General features: G+C 38.1%; 1 protein-coding gene across 1 annotated transcript in view; it reads right to left on the bottom strand.

Annotated features, from left to right (window-relative positions):
* Positions 1–14,652, bottom strand: part of LOC120531773 (sodium-driven chloride bicarbonate exchanger-like) — a 337,177-nt gene that overhangs the window by 84,942 nt on the left and 237,583 nt on the right. The window contains 2 exon segments of the mRNA XM_039757493.1: positions 4,316–4,345; positions 4,347–4,405. Coding sequence (XP_039613427.1) covers positions 4,316–4,345; positions 4,347–4,405 — 89 coding nt within the window.

Raw genomic sequence — 14,652 nt, 5'->3', positions numbered from 1 at the left:
TTACATTCTCCCACTTGCCATCTAAAATTTAGCACTATACTGAAATTCACCAGCTTGGTCCCTAAGGTTTTGTATCATGGAGTACAGTGAGGCTCACGTGACAGCAAGTTGAAATCCCAGTTACGCAGAGGTGCCAGTTTGATCCGTAGTATCAGGGGACATGAGTGTTTTCAAGAAGAAGAGAAAAAAGTTACATTTATGCAAATGATGCTCATTTATCTCATCCAGCTAAAACCTGTAAACATGTGAATTTATTAGAGCAACTAGTCTTTATTTAGCACTGTCTATATTTACCTAATACTGGACATGTTATTGCTAAAAGGTTGAGACATTTTTCACGGACTGGACATTTAGGAGCATACCTGATGGATTGGGGCAATCTGTTGTAATGTGGCCAGTTTGAGTTTATCTGTTATTTAAAAAAAAAACACAAAAAAACAAGAATTGTACACATGGCGTAACATTCAGGTGCATTCAGGGACTAAGTAAACTGATATGAAAGTTGGTGCATTTCACATTTTTTTAGTTACTTCATCTAAGTGTCAGTTATCACATTTTTGTTTATTACAAATTTTTGTGAAGGTGGTTTATATTTAAAAAGTGATAATAAAAAATAATTACAGGTGTCAGCAGGCTACATTACATACGTGTTTTTTACCAGTACTTTACAATACCATGCAATTGTAAAAACAGCCTAAATAAGATTGTGGTGGCTCAAAAGCTTTCATGAACAGCAGAGTCCAATTCAAGTGATGAAAAAATTACACCAATTTAACGTGTGTTAGTAGCGGGGTGTCAGTTTTCTTAAATGTAAGATTTTTGAAAGTACCCAATAAAGGCTAAAATATCCAGCTGGAGATCAGGTCTGGAGCTTTGCTGATTAATGGTAGTGCCAGATAAATAATGTATAATGATGAAATGTAAGGTTTTTCATTTATAAATATACCATTTTCTTTTTTTAATAACAAAAAGGATTCCAAAAAAAAAGATTAAACAAATCCTAATAACCACGCAACAGGTATTTAGGTCAGTAAATACAATCCCTTCTTTCTCGAACTTAGTCACAATGCCACACCGGTCAGTCACGTACTAAATGCCAATTCCTATTAACAATAATATGAGATTACTAAACGGGAAATAATCAAATGATCGATACTAGCATAAAACTACTATCTGTATTACCCTCTGAAAAGGGAGAAAAAACAACTGAAATAAGTTCCATGACTAGCTGTTACCCAGTCATTCATTAAACATATTTAAATAACTAAGAACTTGGAAAGGAACTGATTTATTGTATGATGGGAATATCAATCCATCCATCCATCCATTTTCTAACCCGCTGATTCCGAACACAGGGTCACGGGGGTCTGCTGGAGCCAATCCCAGCCAACACAGGGCACAAGGCAGGAACCAATCCTGGGCAGGGTGCCAACCTACCGCAGGACCCACACAAACACACCCACACACCAAGCACACACTAGGGCCAATTTAGAATCGCCAATCCACCTAACCTGCATGTCTTTGGACTGTGGGAGGAAACCCACGCAGACACGGGGAGAACATGCAAACTCCACGCAGGGAAGACCCAGGAAGCGAACCCGGGTCTCCTAACTGCGAGGCAGCAGCGCTACCACTGCGCCTCTACCACTGCGCCACCATGCCGCCCGGGAATATCAATGGTGACAGTTATTTTAAAAGTTTCATTTCCGGTCTGAATATACACAAAGTGGCTCTTCTTGTGTGGATTGACTGCCTCTGCCATAAGTTTTACCGCTAAGCCACTCTTTGTGGCACAGCTAGCCTCTTAGTGCACATTGTAGAAATGGTACACCACAGCACAGTCCTTGTTGCAAGCCCAGTGGCTCCGATCTTCTGTCTCCGTATCAGCCGTTGCCCCCTTTCTAAACCCACCCTGAGTTTACATTAATTAGGGGAGCTGCCAGTTAATTAGTTTAAACACCATTTAGCTTCAGGTTGATTTACAATAGTAATCAGCAGATAATATTAGTTTGGTCAGTTCAGTCATACATAACTGCTTTCTTTTATCATTCATTTCCAGAAAAGTTGCCTTTTTAAATAATTTTATGGTCAACTTACCTAGAGCAGAAGGAGAAGAGTGCTTTAGTATGGGTTGCTTGCCTGCACATATACAGTATCCCCAACCAAGGGTTTGTATTGAGTATCTGAGGGGCTGCCAGACAAGTAAGAGAGGGAATATACAAAATACACAAGCTGGTGTGACCGCTGTCAAGGTACATTGAAACACTAAACTAATTCGTAGTTGAAGTCACACAGAATTTGCCAATGCATTTCAACAGATTTTGAAATTTCAAAACTTTGTACAGAGCAAACTGTTCGAGAAATCTCAAGGGAAATTGAGCTACCTTGACAAATCTGTTTCAATAGTAAATGTGTTGTCACACATGTGTGTATTGGGGGCAGTTTAACGGCTCAGATAATATAATTTTTCACTGGAACACAAGAGGGCACTGCTGACGAACACCTTATCTCTTTTTTCCTCTGCAGACCGAACGATTGACAGCTTTACCACCCATGACATTGTTTCTGGTGTCCGCCTGCCTGGATGCAGAATTCGTTATATGTGGAAGCTTTTGCCATTTTGAAGTAGTCTATTTGGACTGCAATGGCATTTTTCTTTTATTTCCACATGTTTATAACCCACATCTTGTTTATCCATCCGTCCATTATCCAACCCGCTATATCCTAACTACAGGGTCACGGGGGTCTGCTGGAGCCAATCTTAGCCAATACAGGGCGCAAGGCAGGAAACAAACCCCGGGCAGGGCGCCAGCCCACTGCAGACTTCTTGTTTATATTATACTCAATTTGCCCTCGGATGCCCCAACACTTCACAGTTGTCTGTGTGTTTTTCTTGCAGTGTCAAAATTCATGAAAATCAGCACATGGGGGATTGAGTGGTTTCATGTGGACAGAGAGATGGTCAGACTGATAGACATGGCTGTATCAGTAGATGCTTCTCACATTATAAGTGAACGCACCTAAAAAAAATCAACTCTATGTGTATAATATCACATGTATCATGAGGAATGATGGCAGTTCTTAATTTTTCAGTTAAGTTTTTCATCTTTATGAGGTTTTGCAATTAATTGCTGCCCTCTGTCAGCCATCCAGTTCAGTTTTAGCTTTAGTATATGAACTTATTTAGCTGTCCTACACCTCGAAGATGGGGTGAGTTCTAAATAATTCATACAGACCTCAGCATTAACATTTGCAATACACCATGTAATCCATAGGTCACAGTTATAGGCCATTTGGTATAGGATTCATAAAAGAAGTGTTAGTATTTGTAATGTGTGATCTACTGACACGACAAATGCAATGCATTTTGTAACTAAAGTTGTTTGTGATGCACCACCTTCTGGAATGACAGAGACATAGCAGCCAGCCAGCCAGACAATTATCCTTTTATTAAGGTGGACTAGGTGGGCAAAGAAAACAAGAGTATGTGTGTGTTATGAGCTGGTGACGTGGATGTAGGTCACAATGCTGATTTATACAGGATCTGAATGCTGTTACAGTGCAAGTCGGCCCACTATGCATTTGCCCCATAGGATAAAGAAAAGAAGAAAAGGCTATTTCACCAATTTAGTGTGAGATGTGGACGTATCTTGTGCCTTTTAAGGGTACATGGGGGAAGGATTTGTCTTGACACAGCTCTTCACCTATTTACATTTTCTGTCCTCACACAAGAAAGCCATAAAGCGGAAGAAAATCAGTGAGTGACCTCTCAGCACACGGTGCCCCTAGCACCCACATCTGGCTGGATGACTTAAAAATCCCATGCACCATCAAGATGGTATCATTTGTCAATGACTGCAGTGGAATGCACATCACGGTTGCTTGACTTAGCAATTTATCTTTTTTTTTTTTAACCAAACAATCAGCTATTAAACAGAATTTTCTCCTGACACGGCAACTTTTTTCACATGTTAATGTTTACTTCTTTTAGTTCTGGCAAAATAGAAAGGTAATCTTTTAAGGGGTAACAGTCTGGAATAATTATTGTGCTGTGTTAGAAAACTGGAACAACTGTGACAACAACAGGCCATTCAGCCCAACAAGACTGCTAATCCTTATTCACCAAAATAAGATCAAGTTGAGATCTGAAGGTCACTGAAGAACAACTTGTCGATTTATTCCATGTGTCTGTGGTTCTTTGTGTGAAGAAACATTTTTCTAACAGCTGTTGAAAATTTACCCTTAGTGAGCGTTCAACTGTAGAACAGTGATGTTGTCGATATGAATGAAATCCAATTGGGTCTCCATGTCTTACCTTACTAAAGTCCACAGTGCTGTTCTCTCTGGCTAACATCCCCTTTAGTTTCTGGGTTGGGTGGCACTGGCTGTTGGGGAGCCATTTGACCTGTAAAATAAGGAAAAATAATATTTGTAAAATCCTGACCAGAACTCCAAATCTGTTCAGTCTAATAGCGAAAGGACTGGCAGATGGCAGAAAGGACTGATGGAGGAGGGTTTAAGATGAAATATTTCTTACAGTTCTATGCTTTACATGTTCTGAAAACCCTTTGATTCATCTGCTTGTTTTATGAATCCGTTTTTTGTACTTAAGACATAAAAACCTGACCTGGTCAAAGCAAGACTAAAAATTATAACATTTCTGGATGACTTAATGAAAATGCAGTAAGCGTGCTGCTCCACTAAGGTCGTGTTAAGTTTCTATGGTTTCATTCTTAAGTCAAGCATACATTGCAAATTAAAAAACAAATAAGAAAGGGCCTCAAGTTTTCAGACCGTTTGTAACTATATTGTTTATTATGTAAGTTTTAATTAGCAAGACTTAAAAAAATTGATGACATGCTTCAATGTAAAAAAAAAATCAATAAATAAAATAAAATATGAGACTTGTAATTTAGTTAACAATCATCAATTAAAAGCAAAAAAAATGATGGCTTTCCATTTTGTAAAACTGACTTTCAAGCAGTTATTGAATCGCCAGTCACCACTGGACTCAAATCAGACGTGTTTCCTAAATTTGCTGTATGGCTAACCTTTAAAGTAAAATTGCCAGCCTCAAGCTCTGACTTCTTATTTTTGACCTTTCTTTCTGCAAGAAGCTTGCCAATCCTATCCACCAGTACTCCAGATGAGGTCTCACCAGTGTGTTATAATGCTTGAGCAGAACCTCCTTGGGCTTGTGCTCCACACATCAGGGCGCTAAATAACCTGACATTCTGTTAGCTTTCTTAATGGGACCACTGCCTGAATGTTGAAACTGATAAGTCCACTCTGACTCCTAAATCCTTCCCATAGGTGTACTTTCACGTTTTTGACCTCCCATTGTGTTCTCACCTACTTTTTTATTTCCTACATGTAATAGCTAACATAACCTACACTAAATTTAATTTGCTACAGATCTGCCTGATCCTGTATACTGTTCAAGTCCCTCAGAAGTGATTCTATGGGTTCTAGACTATATGCCATTCCACCTAGTTTGGTATCATTTGAAGACTTAAACCAGCTTGTTATTTATACTCCTATCCAAATCACTTATATATTAAAAATAGCAGCAGCCCCAGCACTGCCCAATGAGAGACACCACTCTTAACAACACCACTTCTGATAAGGTGTGTTTCTTGTGTTTTAGACAACTCTGTACTCCTCTACACACAACACCCTGAACTCCCACTTGCTTTAGTTTGATCACTAACCTTTCATGTGGAACCTTATCAAATGCCTCCTGAATGTCAAGGCAAAGAATATCACATGCACCTAACTTATCGTATAGTTTTGTTCCTTCCACATGGAATTCCAGCATATCAGTGAAATATGGCTTTCTTAATCTGAACCCATGCTAACTGTTCTTGTCATGTAATTCTCAGGCTTTTCCTTAATAATTCCTTAAATTAATTTCCTTGCATAATGCTTGTTAAACTTACTGGCCATTAGTTGCTTGAATCTGCCCAATTCCCTTTTTTATATAATGGGACAATATCGGCTGTCTTCCAGTGCTGAAGAACTTCTCGAGAGTGCAGTGTCTTTAGAAAAATATGCTTCAAGGGTTTCTATATATACTCACTAACTTCCTTAAGCATTTGAGAATAAATGTTATCTGGTCCTAGTGATTTGTTTGAGTTCAGCATATTTAATCTAAACAGCACTTCTCTCTCTACAATTTCAAATCACTAAGTAAATCCTTAGTAGTCCTTGTCACTGCGGGATATTATCCACTTCTTTACATGTGAATACGTTAGAACTTCAAACTACAGACAATATCTTCTTAAAAACCATTTCTGGATTTCATCTGTACTTCTACAAGGATTCACCCCATGCTTGTCAAAGCACATCCCTTTGTTTTCCACTATAGGATCACAGAGGAGCCAGAGGCTATACCAAGAGTACTTGGTGCAAGGTAGGAACCAGCTTTGGCTGGGAACCAATCCATTGCATGGGATACAAGTCAAAAGATGCCCATATTGCTGGGTTACAGGAAAAAACTGAAGTGCACAAGAACACGCAGATAGCATGCTAACTCCATCCAGATGGTGACTGGATTGAGAATTGAACCCTGGTTCCTGGAGCTGAAAGGCAGAAGCAATATTCATTGTTCCTCAGACCAGGTATGTACAGGTACATACTGTATGTTCAAATATGTTATTGTTCTTGCTGAGGAATTTGCTTTGGGTGATGTTTACATATCCACGCTGATACTGCAAATTTTGAACTTGGGTTGCTGGAATTCCAAGCAGCAAGTTCTGCAACTCTAAATTCTAAATTATGAAAAAGGTATATTGGAGAGTAGAACTTTAAGGACCATTAAATCTTGGCTTGATGTTATTTTAGACAATCTAGGTGAATAATATTGGTCCACTTTTTGGGATGAATAGCCTGCTCTTGTCACAATAGTTCTAACGTTCTATCAGCCACTTGTCCACCTAATTCCAGCAACTGAAGTTTGATCCCCCATTACTGCTGTCCCAGGATAGATATGTGGCTGCAAGACCCTGAACTCTCTCCTCAGCAGAGACAAGTGGTGCCATGACCTGAATTTGAACCAGACATGCACACTTTGAAGCTGAAAGAAAGCCACAGTTACTCAAGAAGCTCCTCAACGACCTAGCAACCAGATTAGCTGCTGGCTGAATGGAAGTCGCTGTTTAGTTGAGCAGTCAAACTTGCTATCTATGATTTTAGCAGCATGTGTTTGATCCCCACTGCTCAGGGAGAGTAATTGCTAGGAGGTGGAGGAGAGACACCCTGAGTGAATTTCCTCAGCGCAGTCATAGCACTATACAGAGGTGTGAAAAACTATTTGCCCCCTTCCTGATTTCTTATTCTTTTGCATGTTTGTCACACAAAATGTTTCTGATCATCAAACACATTTAACCATTAGTCAAATATAACACAAGTAAACACAAAATGCAGTTTTTAAATGATGGTTTTTATTATTTAGGGGGAAAAAAAAATCCAAACCTACATGGCCCTGTGTGAAAAAGTAATTGCTCCCTGAACCTAATAACTGGTTGGGCCACAATTAGCAGCAATAACTGCAATCAAGTGTTTGCGATAACTTGCAATGGGTCTTTTACAGCGCTCTGGAGGAATTTTGGACCACTCATCTTTGCAGAATTGTTGTAATTCAGCTTTATTTGAGGGTTTTCTAGCATGAACCGCCTTTTTAAGGTCATGCCATAGCATCTCAATTGGATTCAGGTCAGGAGTTTGACTAGACCACTCCAAAGTCTTCATTTTATTTTTCTTCAGCCATTCAGAGGTGGATTTGCTGGTGTGTTTTGGGTCATTGTCCTGTTGCAGCACCCAAGATCGCTTCAGCTTGAGTTGACGAACAGATGGCCGGACATTCTCCTTCAGGATTTTTTGGTAGACAGTAGAATTCATGGTTCCATCTATCACAGCAAGCCTTCCAGGTCCTGAAGCAGCAAAACAACCCCAGACCATCACACTACCAACACCATATTTTACTGTTGGTATGATGTTCTTTTTCTGAAATGCTGTGTTCCTTTTACGCCAGATGTAACGGGACATTGGCCTTCCAAAAGTTCAACTTTTGTCTCATCAGTCCACAAGGTATTTTCCCAAAAGTCTTGGCAATCATTGAGATGTTTCTTAGCAAAATTGAGACGAGCCCTAATGTTCATTTTGCTTAACAGTGGTTTGTGTCTTGGAAATCTGCCATGCAGGCCGTTTTTGCCCAGTCTCTTTCTTATGGTGGAGCCGTGAACACTGACCTTAATTGAGGCAAGTGAGGCCTGCAGTTCTTTAGACGTTGTCCTGGGGTCTTTTGTGACCTCTTGGATGAGTCGCTCTGCACTCTTGGGGTAATTTTGGTCGGCCGGCCACTCCTGGGAAGGTTCACCACTGTTCCATGTTTTTGCCATTTGTGGATAATGGCTCTCACTGTGGTTCGCTGGAGTCCCAAAGCTTTAGAAATGGCTTTATAACCTTTACCAGACTGATAGATCTCAATTACTTCTGTTCTCATTTGTCCCTGAATTTCTTTGGATCTCGGTATTATGTGTAGCTTTTGAGGTGCTTTTGGTCTACTTCTCTGTGTCAGGCAGCTTCTATTTAAGTGATTTCTTGATTGAAACAGGTGTGGCAGTAATCAGGCCTGGGGGTGGCTACGGAAATTGAACTCAGGTGTGATACACCACAGTTAGGTTATTTTTGAACAAGGGGGCAATTACTTTTTCACACAGGGCCATGTAGGTTTGGATTTTTTCTCCCTAAATAATAAAAACCATCATTTAAAAACTGCATTTTGTGTTTACTTGTGTTATATTTGACTAATGGTTAAATGTATTTGATGATCAGAAACATTTTGTGTGACAAACATGCAAAAGAATAAGAAATCAGGAAGGGGGCAAATAGTTTTTCACACCACTGTATCTGAGGCTAACGTCTATAATAATCCATTATCATATAAGGTAATTCTTACACGACCAGGGTTGGGGAAGTTTACTTGAATCAGATCCCACTTTAAGGATACATTACACAAAAAGCCAAATAATCCATTACCTGAATAAATCATTCTTACCATTTGAATAACTGCCTCAGTAATTACAAACGTTTGGCAAAATGGAAATGAAGCATTAGAATGTCACCTTAATTATTAACGTTTTAAGAAGTTATAAGGAGCTTTTCTTTCAAATTTAGTTGCCTGTGTTCCGATCCTCTTCAGCTTCCAGTGGCTGAATCCCTGCTGTTTGGCTGAGTCGGTTTGCCTGCTGTTTGGAGGTGGAGTGATGAGCGATGGATGAGAAGATGTGTGGAGAAGAGATGATGATACACTGAGAGCAACACAGGGAACATGGAGAGCTTCCACAAGCCCCTTTACAAGAGGATATATGGGCAGCACACAGAGATGAGCCTGGGTGAAAGAGATAGCAAAAGAAAAAGAGAAGAGCAATACAGTGGAAATGTGATGCAGGGGATGTGATAAATATAGGTAGACATTTACTATTCACTGCACTTCATTATAATCAGGTAATTATGATAAAGGACAAAGACCAGGTGTTCCCAGAAAGGAAGTGAAAGATCACTTTACTGAATGGCAGACTGAATTCCTAGTTACACCATAATGCTAGTTCAGTGACGTTTGCCTGGGATCTTTGTGACCTGTTCCTCATTTATTCAAACTGCCACAATTAGCCAAGCCAGCATATAAAACATAAATAACACAGTGGGACTGATTTTCTTATAATATGGTAATCTTTTCATTAATATTATGTTAAGTTGAAATGGAAACAATTTAAAGGAGAGAGGACAAGGGGCAACTTCAAAAGGATGCAGCCACACTCCTCTATGAACTTAGTGCAGCATTCCTGCAATCTTCATTTTTCTGAATGATTGGTTTATCAAGCAGGCCAACAGGACATTCAGGTTCAAATCCTATACTTCTTGGTACTTTATAATCGTAAGCAGAAAGTCTAAGAGAAGTGTTATAAATTGCACCTTGTTTAAGGCATCAGCATCTCATTCTTAGATATGATGTACATCCTACAAATTCAAGCAACACTTCATGTCTAACTAAGACCAAGTACTACATATTTGTATTATTTTTTGTTTATTTCTCTCACAAATTAAAAACATGCTGGACACTCTTCACTAGCTCAATGATGGATTGGCACCCTGACCAAGTTCACTTCCTGCTTTGCATTTGATACTCCCAGGCAAGTGGGCAAGAAAAGAAATAGATTGAATTCTGTGCAAATGAATACTCTTTCTTCCAAAAAGAAAAATAAGAGCACAAGAGAGAGCTAGTCCCCACTGGACTACCCATTTCTAATTCAAGGGAACACCTCTACAGGGTCATGTAATTTTGCAACACCACAAAATGGTCCGTGTGTCAAGTTTTAGGTTCCTTTACTTTGATCTAAGGCCATTAAATGTGGAGTCAAGCTACATCTATTAAATAAATCAAACTCTGCATATGCAAGCTAAACCACAAGGTTGTGGATTAAGGAGAGGGTTCATTCATAAAATGCACCCAGTTCTTCTAAAAATATAGGAGTATGGAATCCTAGCCTTACTAGTTTCTGACCATTAACTTTAAGAAGGTTGAATTTGACTCTGGGACTTGTAGCAAAAGTAACTTTGACAAGCATTTTAAAGATAACTTCTAATAGAGTCTACTTGAGCTTTAGGATAGAATGTAAATCAGGCAAAGGCTCACTAACCATAGAAAAAGAGCCCAAAACATGGAGAGAGAGATAAGAGGTGATTAGTGGTGTGAAAATATGGAAGCCATTCCATCTGACCCAGTCAGGGCAAAGACTAAATTAAAATGGGCAGTGGGCATTACTTCCTGATTGTGAGTAGCTCAGGTATGTTATGTAATTACCGTATATACTCGTGTTTAAGTTCTTCCATGGATAAGTAGGGGCTTGATTGCACCGTATAATTTCTGGTATTTTACAATGTCGGTTGTATAAGTCGAATGCAGAAAACTCACACTATTGGTCCAAGAGATTATGATATGCTAAAGCCCACCTGACTATGGAAGTGTATTAGGGCCATAGAGAAGAAAAAAAAATACACTTTTTTTTCTTCACTGTGCCCGTATGTTGAGAATAAAGTCATCATGTCGACTTTAATCTTGACATAAACTTTGAGATTAAAGTGGAAATGTTGAGAATAAAGTCATCATGTCGACTTTATTCTCGACATTTCCACTTTAATCTCGACACTTATGTCGAGAATAAAGTCGACATGATGACTTTATTCTCAACATTTCCACTTTAATCTCAAAGTTTATGTCAAGATTAAAGTCGACATGTTGACTTCATTCTCGTAGTTTATTTTGTCATTAAAGTAGAACGTCGTAAACGTCATTTTAAAATCAATGTTTAATTTACTAGATTTTCTCAAAACCCGTCAAAACTAATGTAGCACAATAAATGCTTTGTGTTAAGTGTTCCCTGACCCATGTTACTCGGTACATGCTTCTTAAACTGACTTCCTCTCTTCGACTTTATTCTCAACATATACCTTTTATTTTCTTCACTGTGTCCATATATTTTATTTTCTTCTCCGTGGCCCTAATATGCTTCTGTACCTGAGAGAGCAACCACAGAGCACACTGCCTTTTATTCTATGTATTATGCCTATGTGACTACATAGTAATGCCCAAACTATTCCGAAGCAACTGTTTTGTGTTTTTTTGTATCCCTCATACCTCTTTATCGTAAGAACAGCCCTTATCTACGATGCAGCGTTCGATCAGAAGAAAATAAGAGGCTGGTTTTAAATTAAAAGTCATTGAAGTGGTGAAAGAAATTGGTAACTGGTAAATGTGTCTGAGAAACTGATGTGAGATTGGAGGAAGCAAGAAGATGTAAAAAAAAATTAAGTGTCGTATTTTTGAACGGGTGTATAAGTCTGGGTCTGATCTTATGATCGATGATACGGTTTATTTAACAGTACAGTACTTGGAAAAATACTAAAGAAGGCCCCACTGGCCTGTAGAGGGCACAATAACTTAGAGGCTTTAGATAGATAGATAGATAGATAGATAGATAGATAGATAGATAGATAGATAGATAGATAGATAGATAGATAGATAGATAGAACAAGGCACTATATGATAGATAGATAGATAGATAGATAGATAGATAGAACAAGGCACTATATGATAGATAGATAGATAGATAGATAGATAGATAGATAGATAGATAGATAGATAGATAGATAGAACAAGGCACTATATGATAGATAGATAGATAGATAGATAGATAGATAGATAGATAGATAGATAGAACAAGGCACTACATGATAGATAGATAGATAGATAGATAGATAGATAGATAGATAGATAGAACTTTATTTAGCCCCAGGGCTTCTGCTGCAATTGGAATTTTTCCATATACCCCTGAAGGACATTTTAATTAAGCTGTTGGTTATTTTAGAGACATTACAAAGCGTTACTAAATGTGTTGTGCCACTGGGAGGCATGCCACAAAGGATGTAGGACTGAGAGATAAATGGGAGGCTTAAACAAAGATAAAGCTGAAAACAAAAGGATAAAAAACAAATCCAAAGCATAATCTTAACTTGTTGTCAAAACCCAAAATGAATTTAAAGTATTGAAGGCTTGAAGAACATGAATGCCCTTAGCATTTTTTTCTTTTAAAATCCACAAACTCAGGCAATCAAGGGATTCAAGGGCCTGACGTTTATTCTTCTCAACCTGTGATGAAACAAATTCATGATCCCTGAAGTTTCCTCCATCAATTGCATAGCAACCACTACGCAAGTCAAGGAAATCCCGTGAATAAACAAAAATGGTTTTGTTAAAAAGACATCAAATAAATATGATGACTTTAAATCAACCATATACAAAAAACTAACATCAGGACTAGCTTAAACAACCCTAAAAACATATAAGAGAAAAAAAAAAAACGTAGAAAAAAATGATTCCATAAAAACACAAATAAATAATCATAACAAAATGAAAAAACACAGGACAATGACAGATTGGTTGTAAAGTCTCAGGGATTGTATTATGTGTGAAGTCAAAAATAAATCTAGACTTGAAACCAGTAATATCCTTATAAGAAAAATGTTCAAAACATTTTTGCCAGTCTTTAAACGTTTCTTTTTTTTTTGTTCTTCATTTTTTTCTTGGCCAAATAAACCTGAAGTAAACTAAATATTGATTTAAATGTACAGTACGTGTTGTGTTACTGCCAAGGATTTTTTCCTGGCTTGTATTTATTTATTTATTTTTGTTTTGTTAATTGTGAATGATCATTTTTCGTGTTTTTATGTTATTTCTACTAGTTTTGTTAATCATTAGTCAATGATGTGCTGTTACTTTAAATGTAACACTGCCATTTCCTTCATTTTTGTGGGTGGAGCCCCAAGACTTGGGTCCACCTGACCTCACTGCTGCTGGGTCGTCCCACTGACTTTATAAGTCACCAGAAAGAGAAGTCAGCAATGGAGCTTTGAGTCTGTGAAGGAGTTTGTAAGTATTGATGTTTTCTTGGATTTATTGGTTGTTCGTGACTTACTGTATAGCATTGCAAGAGTAGATAGCGTTTTGAGACTTGCTAGATGTGGGTTGCCTTTTTAAGCCCTTCTTTTGAGCTATTTGAGTCTTTCTGTTATTTTTCCAATTTTGGAAATAAACTCAATTTATAAAGATTACCCTTAGGGATCATCTTTACAAGCCAGAGTTTTCCAGAGTTTTGCCAGTGAACGTCCTGGCATGCTTTATGTTCATTTTGAAGACCTCAGCCCACTTTTTTTATCATGTTCCTGACTGTATATCACAACAGTACAAAAAGCACTTGGTCAAACAAATTGCAGATTATAATAAACTGATAACAGAGACATTATTTAATGGACACTGCTAACTTTTATAATATGGCTGCCATGATGTTACGAGTCACATGGCATCACATGCCTATAAATCACTTAGCATCACAGTGACCCAAAGCTCTAAAATGGTGGCACACACAAAAAACACACACACGTGCCCATGATAAAATTAACATACAAAATGATGTTATGGAAACAGCATTTTAAGTAATACATAAATAATAAAGTCAAAACCAGAACATTATGTAATTCTGACCGCATGAAAAACCTTTGGCTGGAAGCTTCTAACTGTTGAGCACAGACTTGAAGGAGAGGAAAGAAACAGTTGTTGCTTGGCATGGATGATGACTGCCAATGTTAACAAAAGGTGTAACACATTTAAGTGAGAAAGAGTTCTCTTTTGAATGGAAGCACCCCTAGTAGCAATCAGTGGGACAGACTTATTACAGTGTCAAGGCACTTGCGGGTAATATTTACAATGTTACAATATTTTGTGTATGCTGGTAACTACCTCTATTAGCTCTCCTGTTTATCACTTGATAAAATCTATCTCTTAATATATACAAAATGACCTGCTTGTATTACTTTGTTTTATTTTATAGCAGCTGGGCAAGTAAGGATAATGTTGTTCCTTATGGATTTTTGAACTAAGCACTAGATCATGAGCATATGGAGAGCAACTTTCCTTAGGATGTAAAATCAGCTTGATGGGACAAACATAATTGGCTGCTGGGTTCATTGTTCTCCAATCAAACCATAAAAGGGTTTTGGGCATCCCTTGTAAACTCAATAGATTCACCATCAAAT

Source organism: Polypterus senegalus, chromosome 6 (assembly GCF_016835505.1).
Source record: "Polypterus senegalus isolate Bchr_013 chromosome 6, ASM1683550v1, whole genome shotgun sequence".
Taxonomy (NCBI): Eukaryota; Metazoa; Chordata; class Cladistia; order Polypteriformes; family Polypteridae; genus Polypterus; species Polypterus senegalus.
This window is presented reverse-complemented; position numbering and strand designations above follow the sequence as displayed.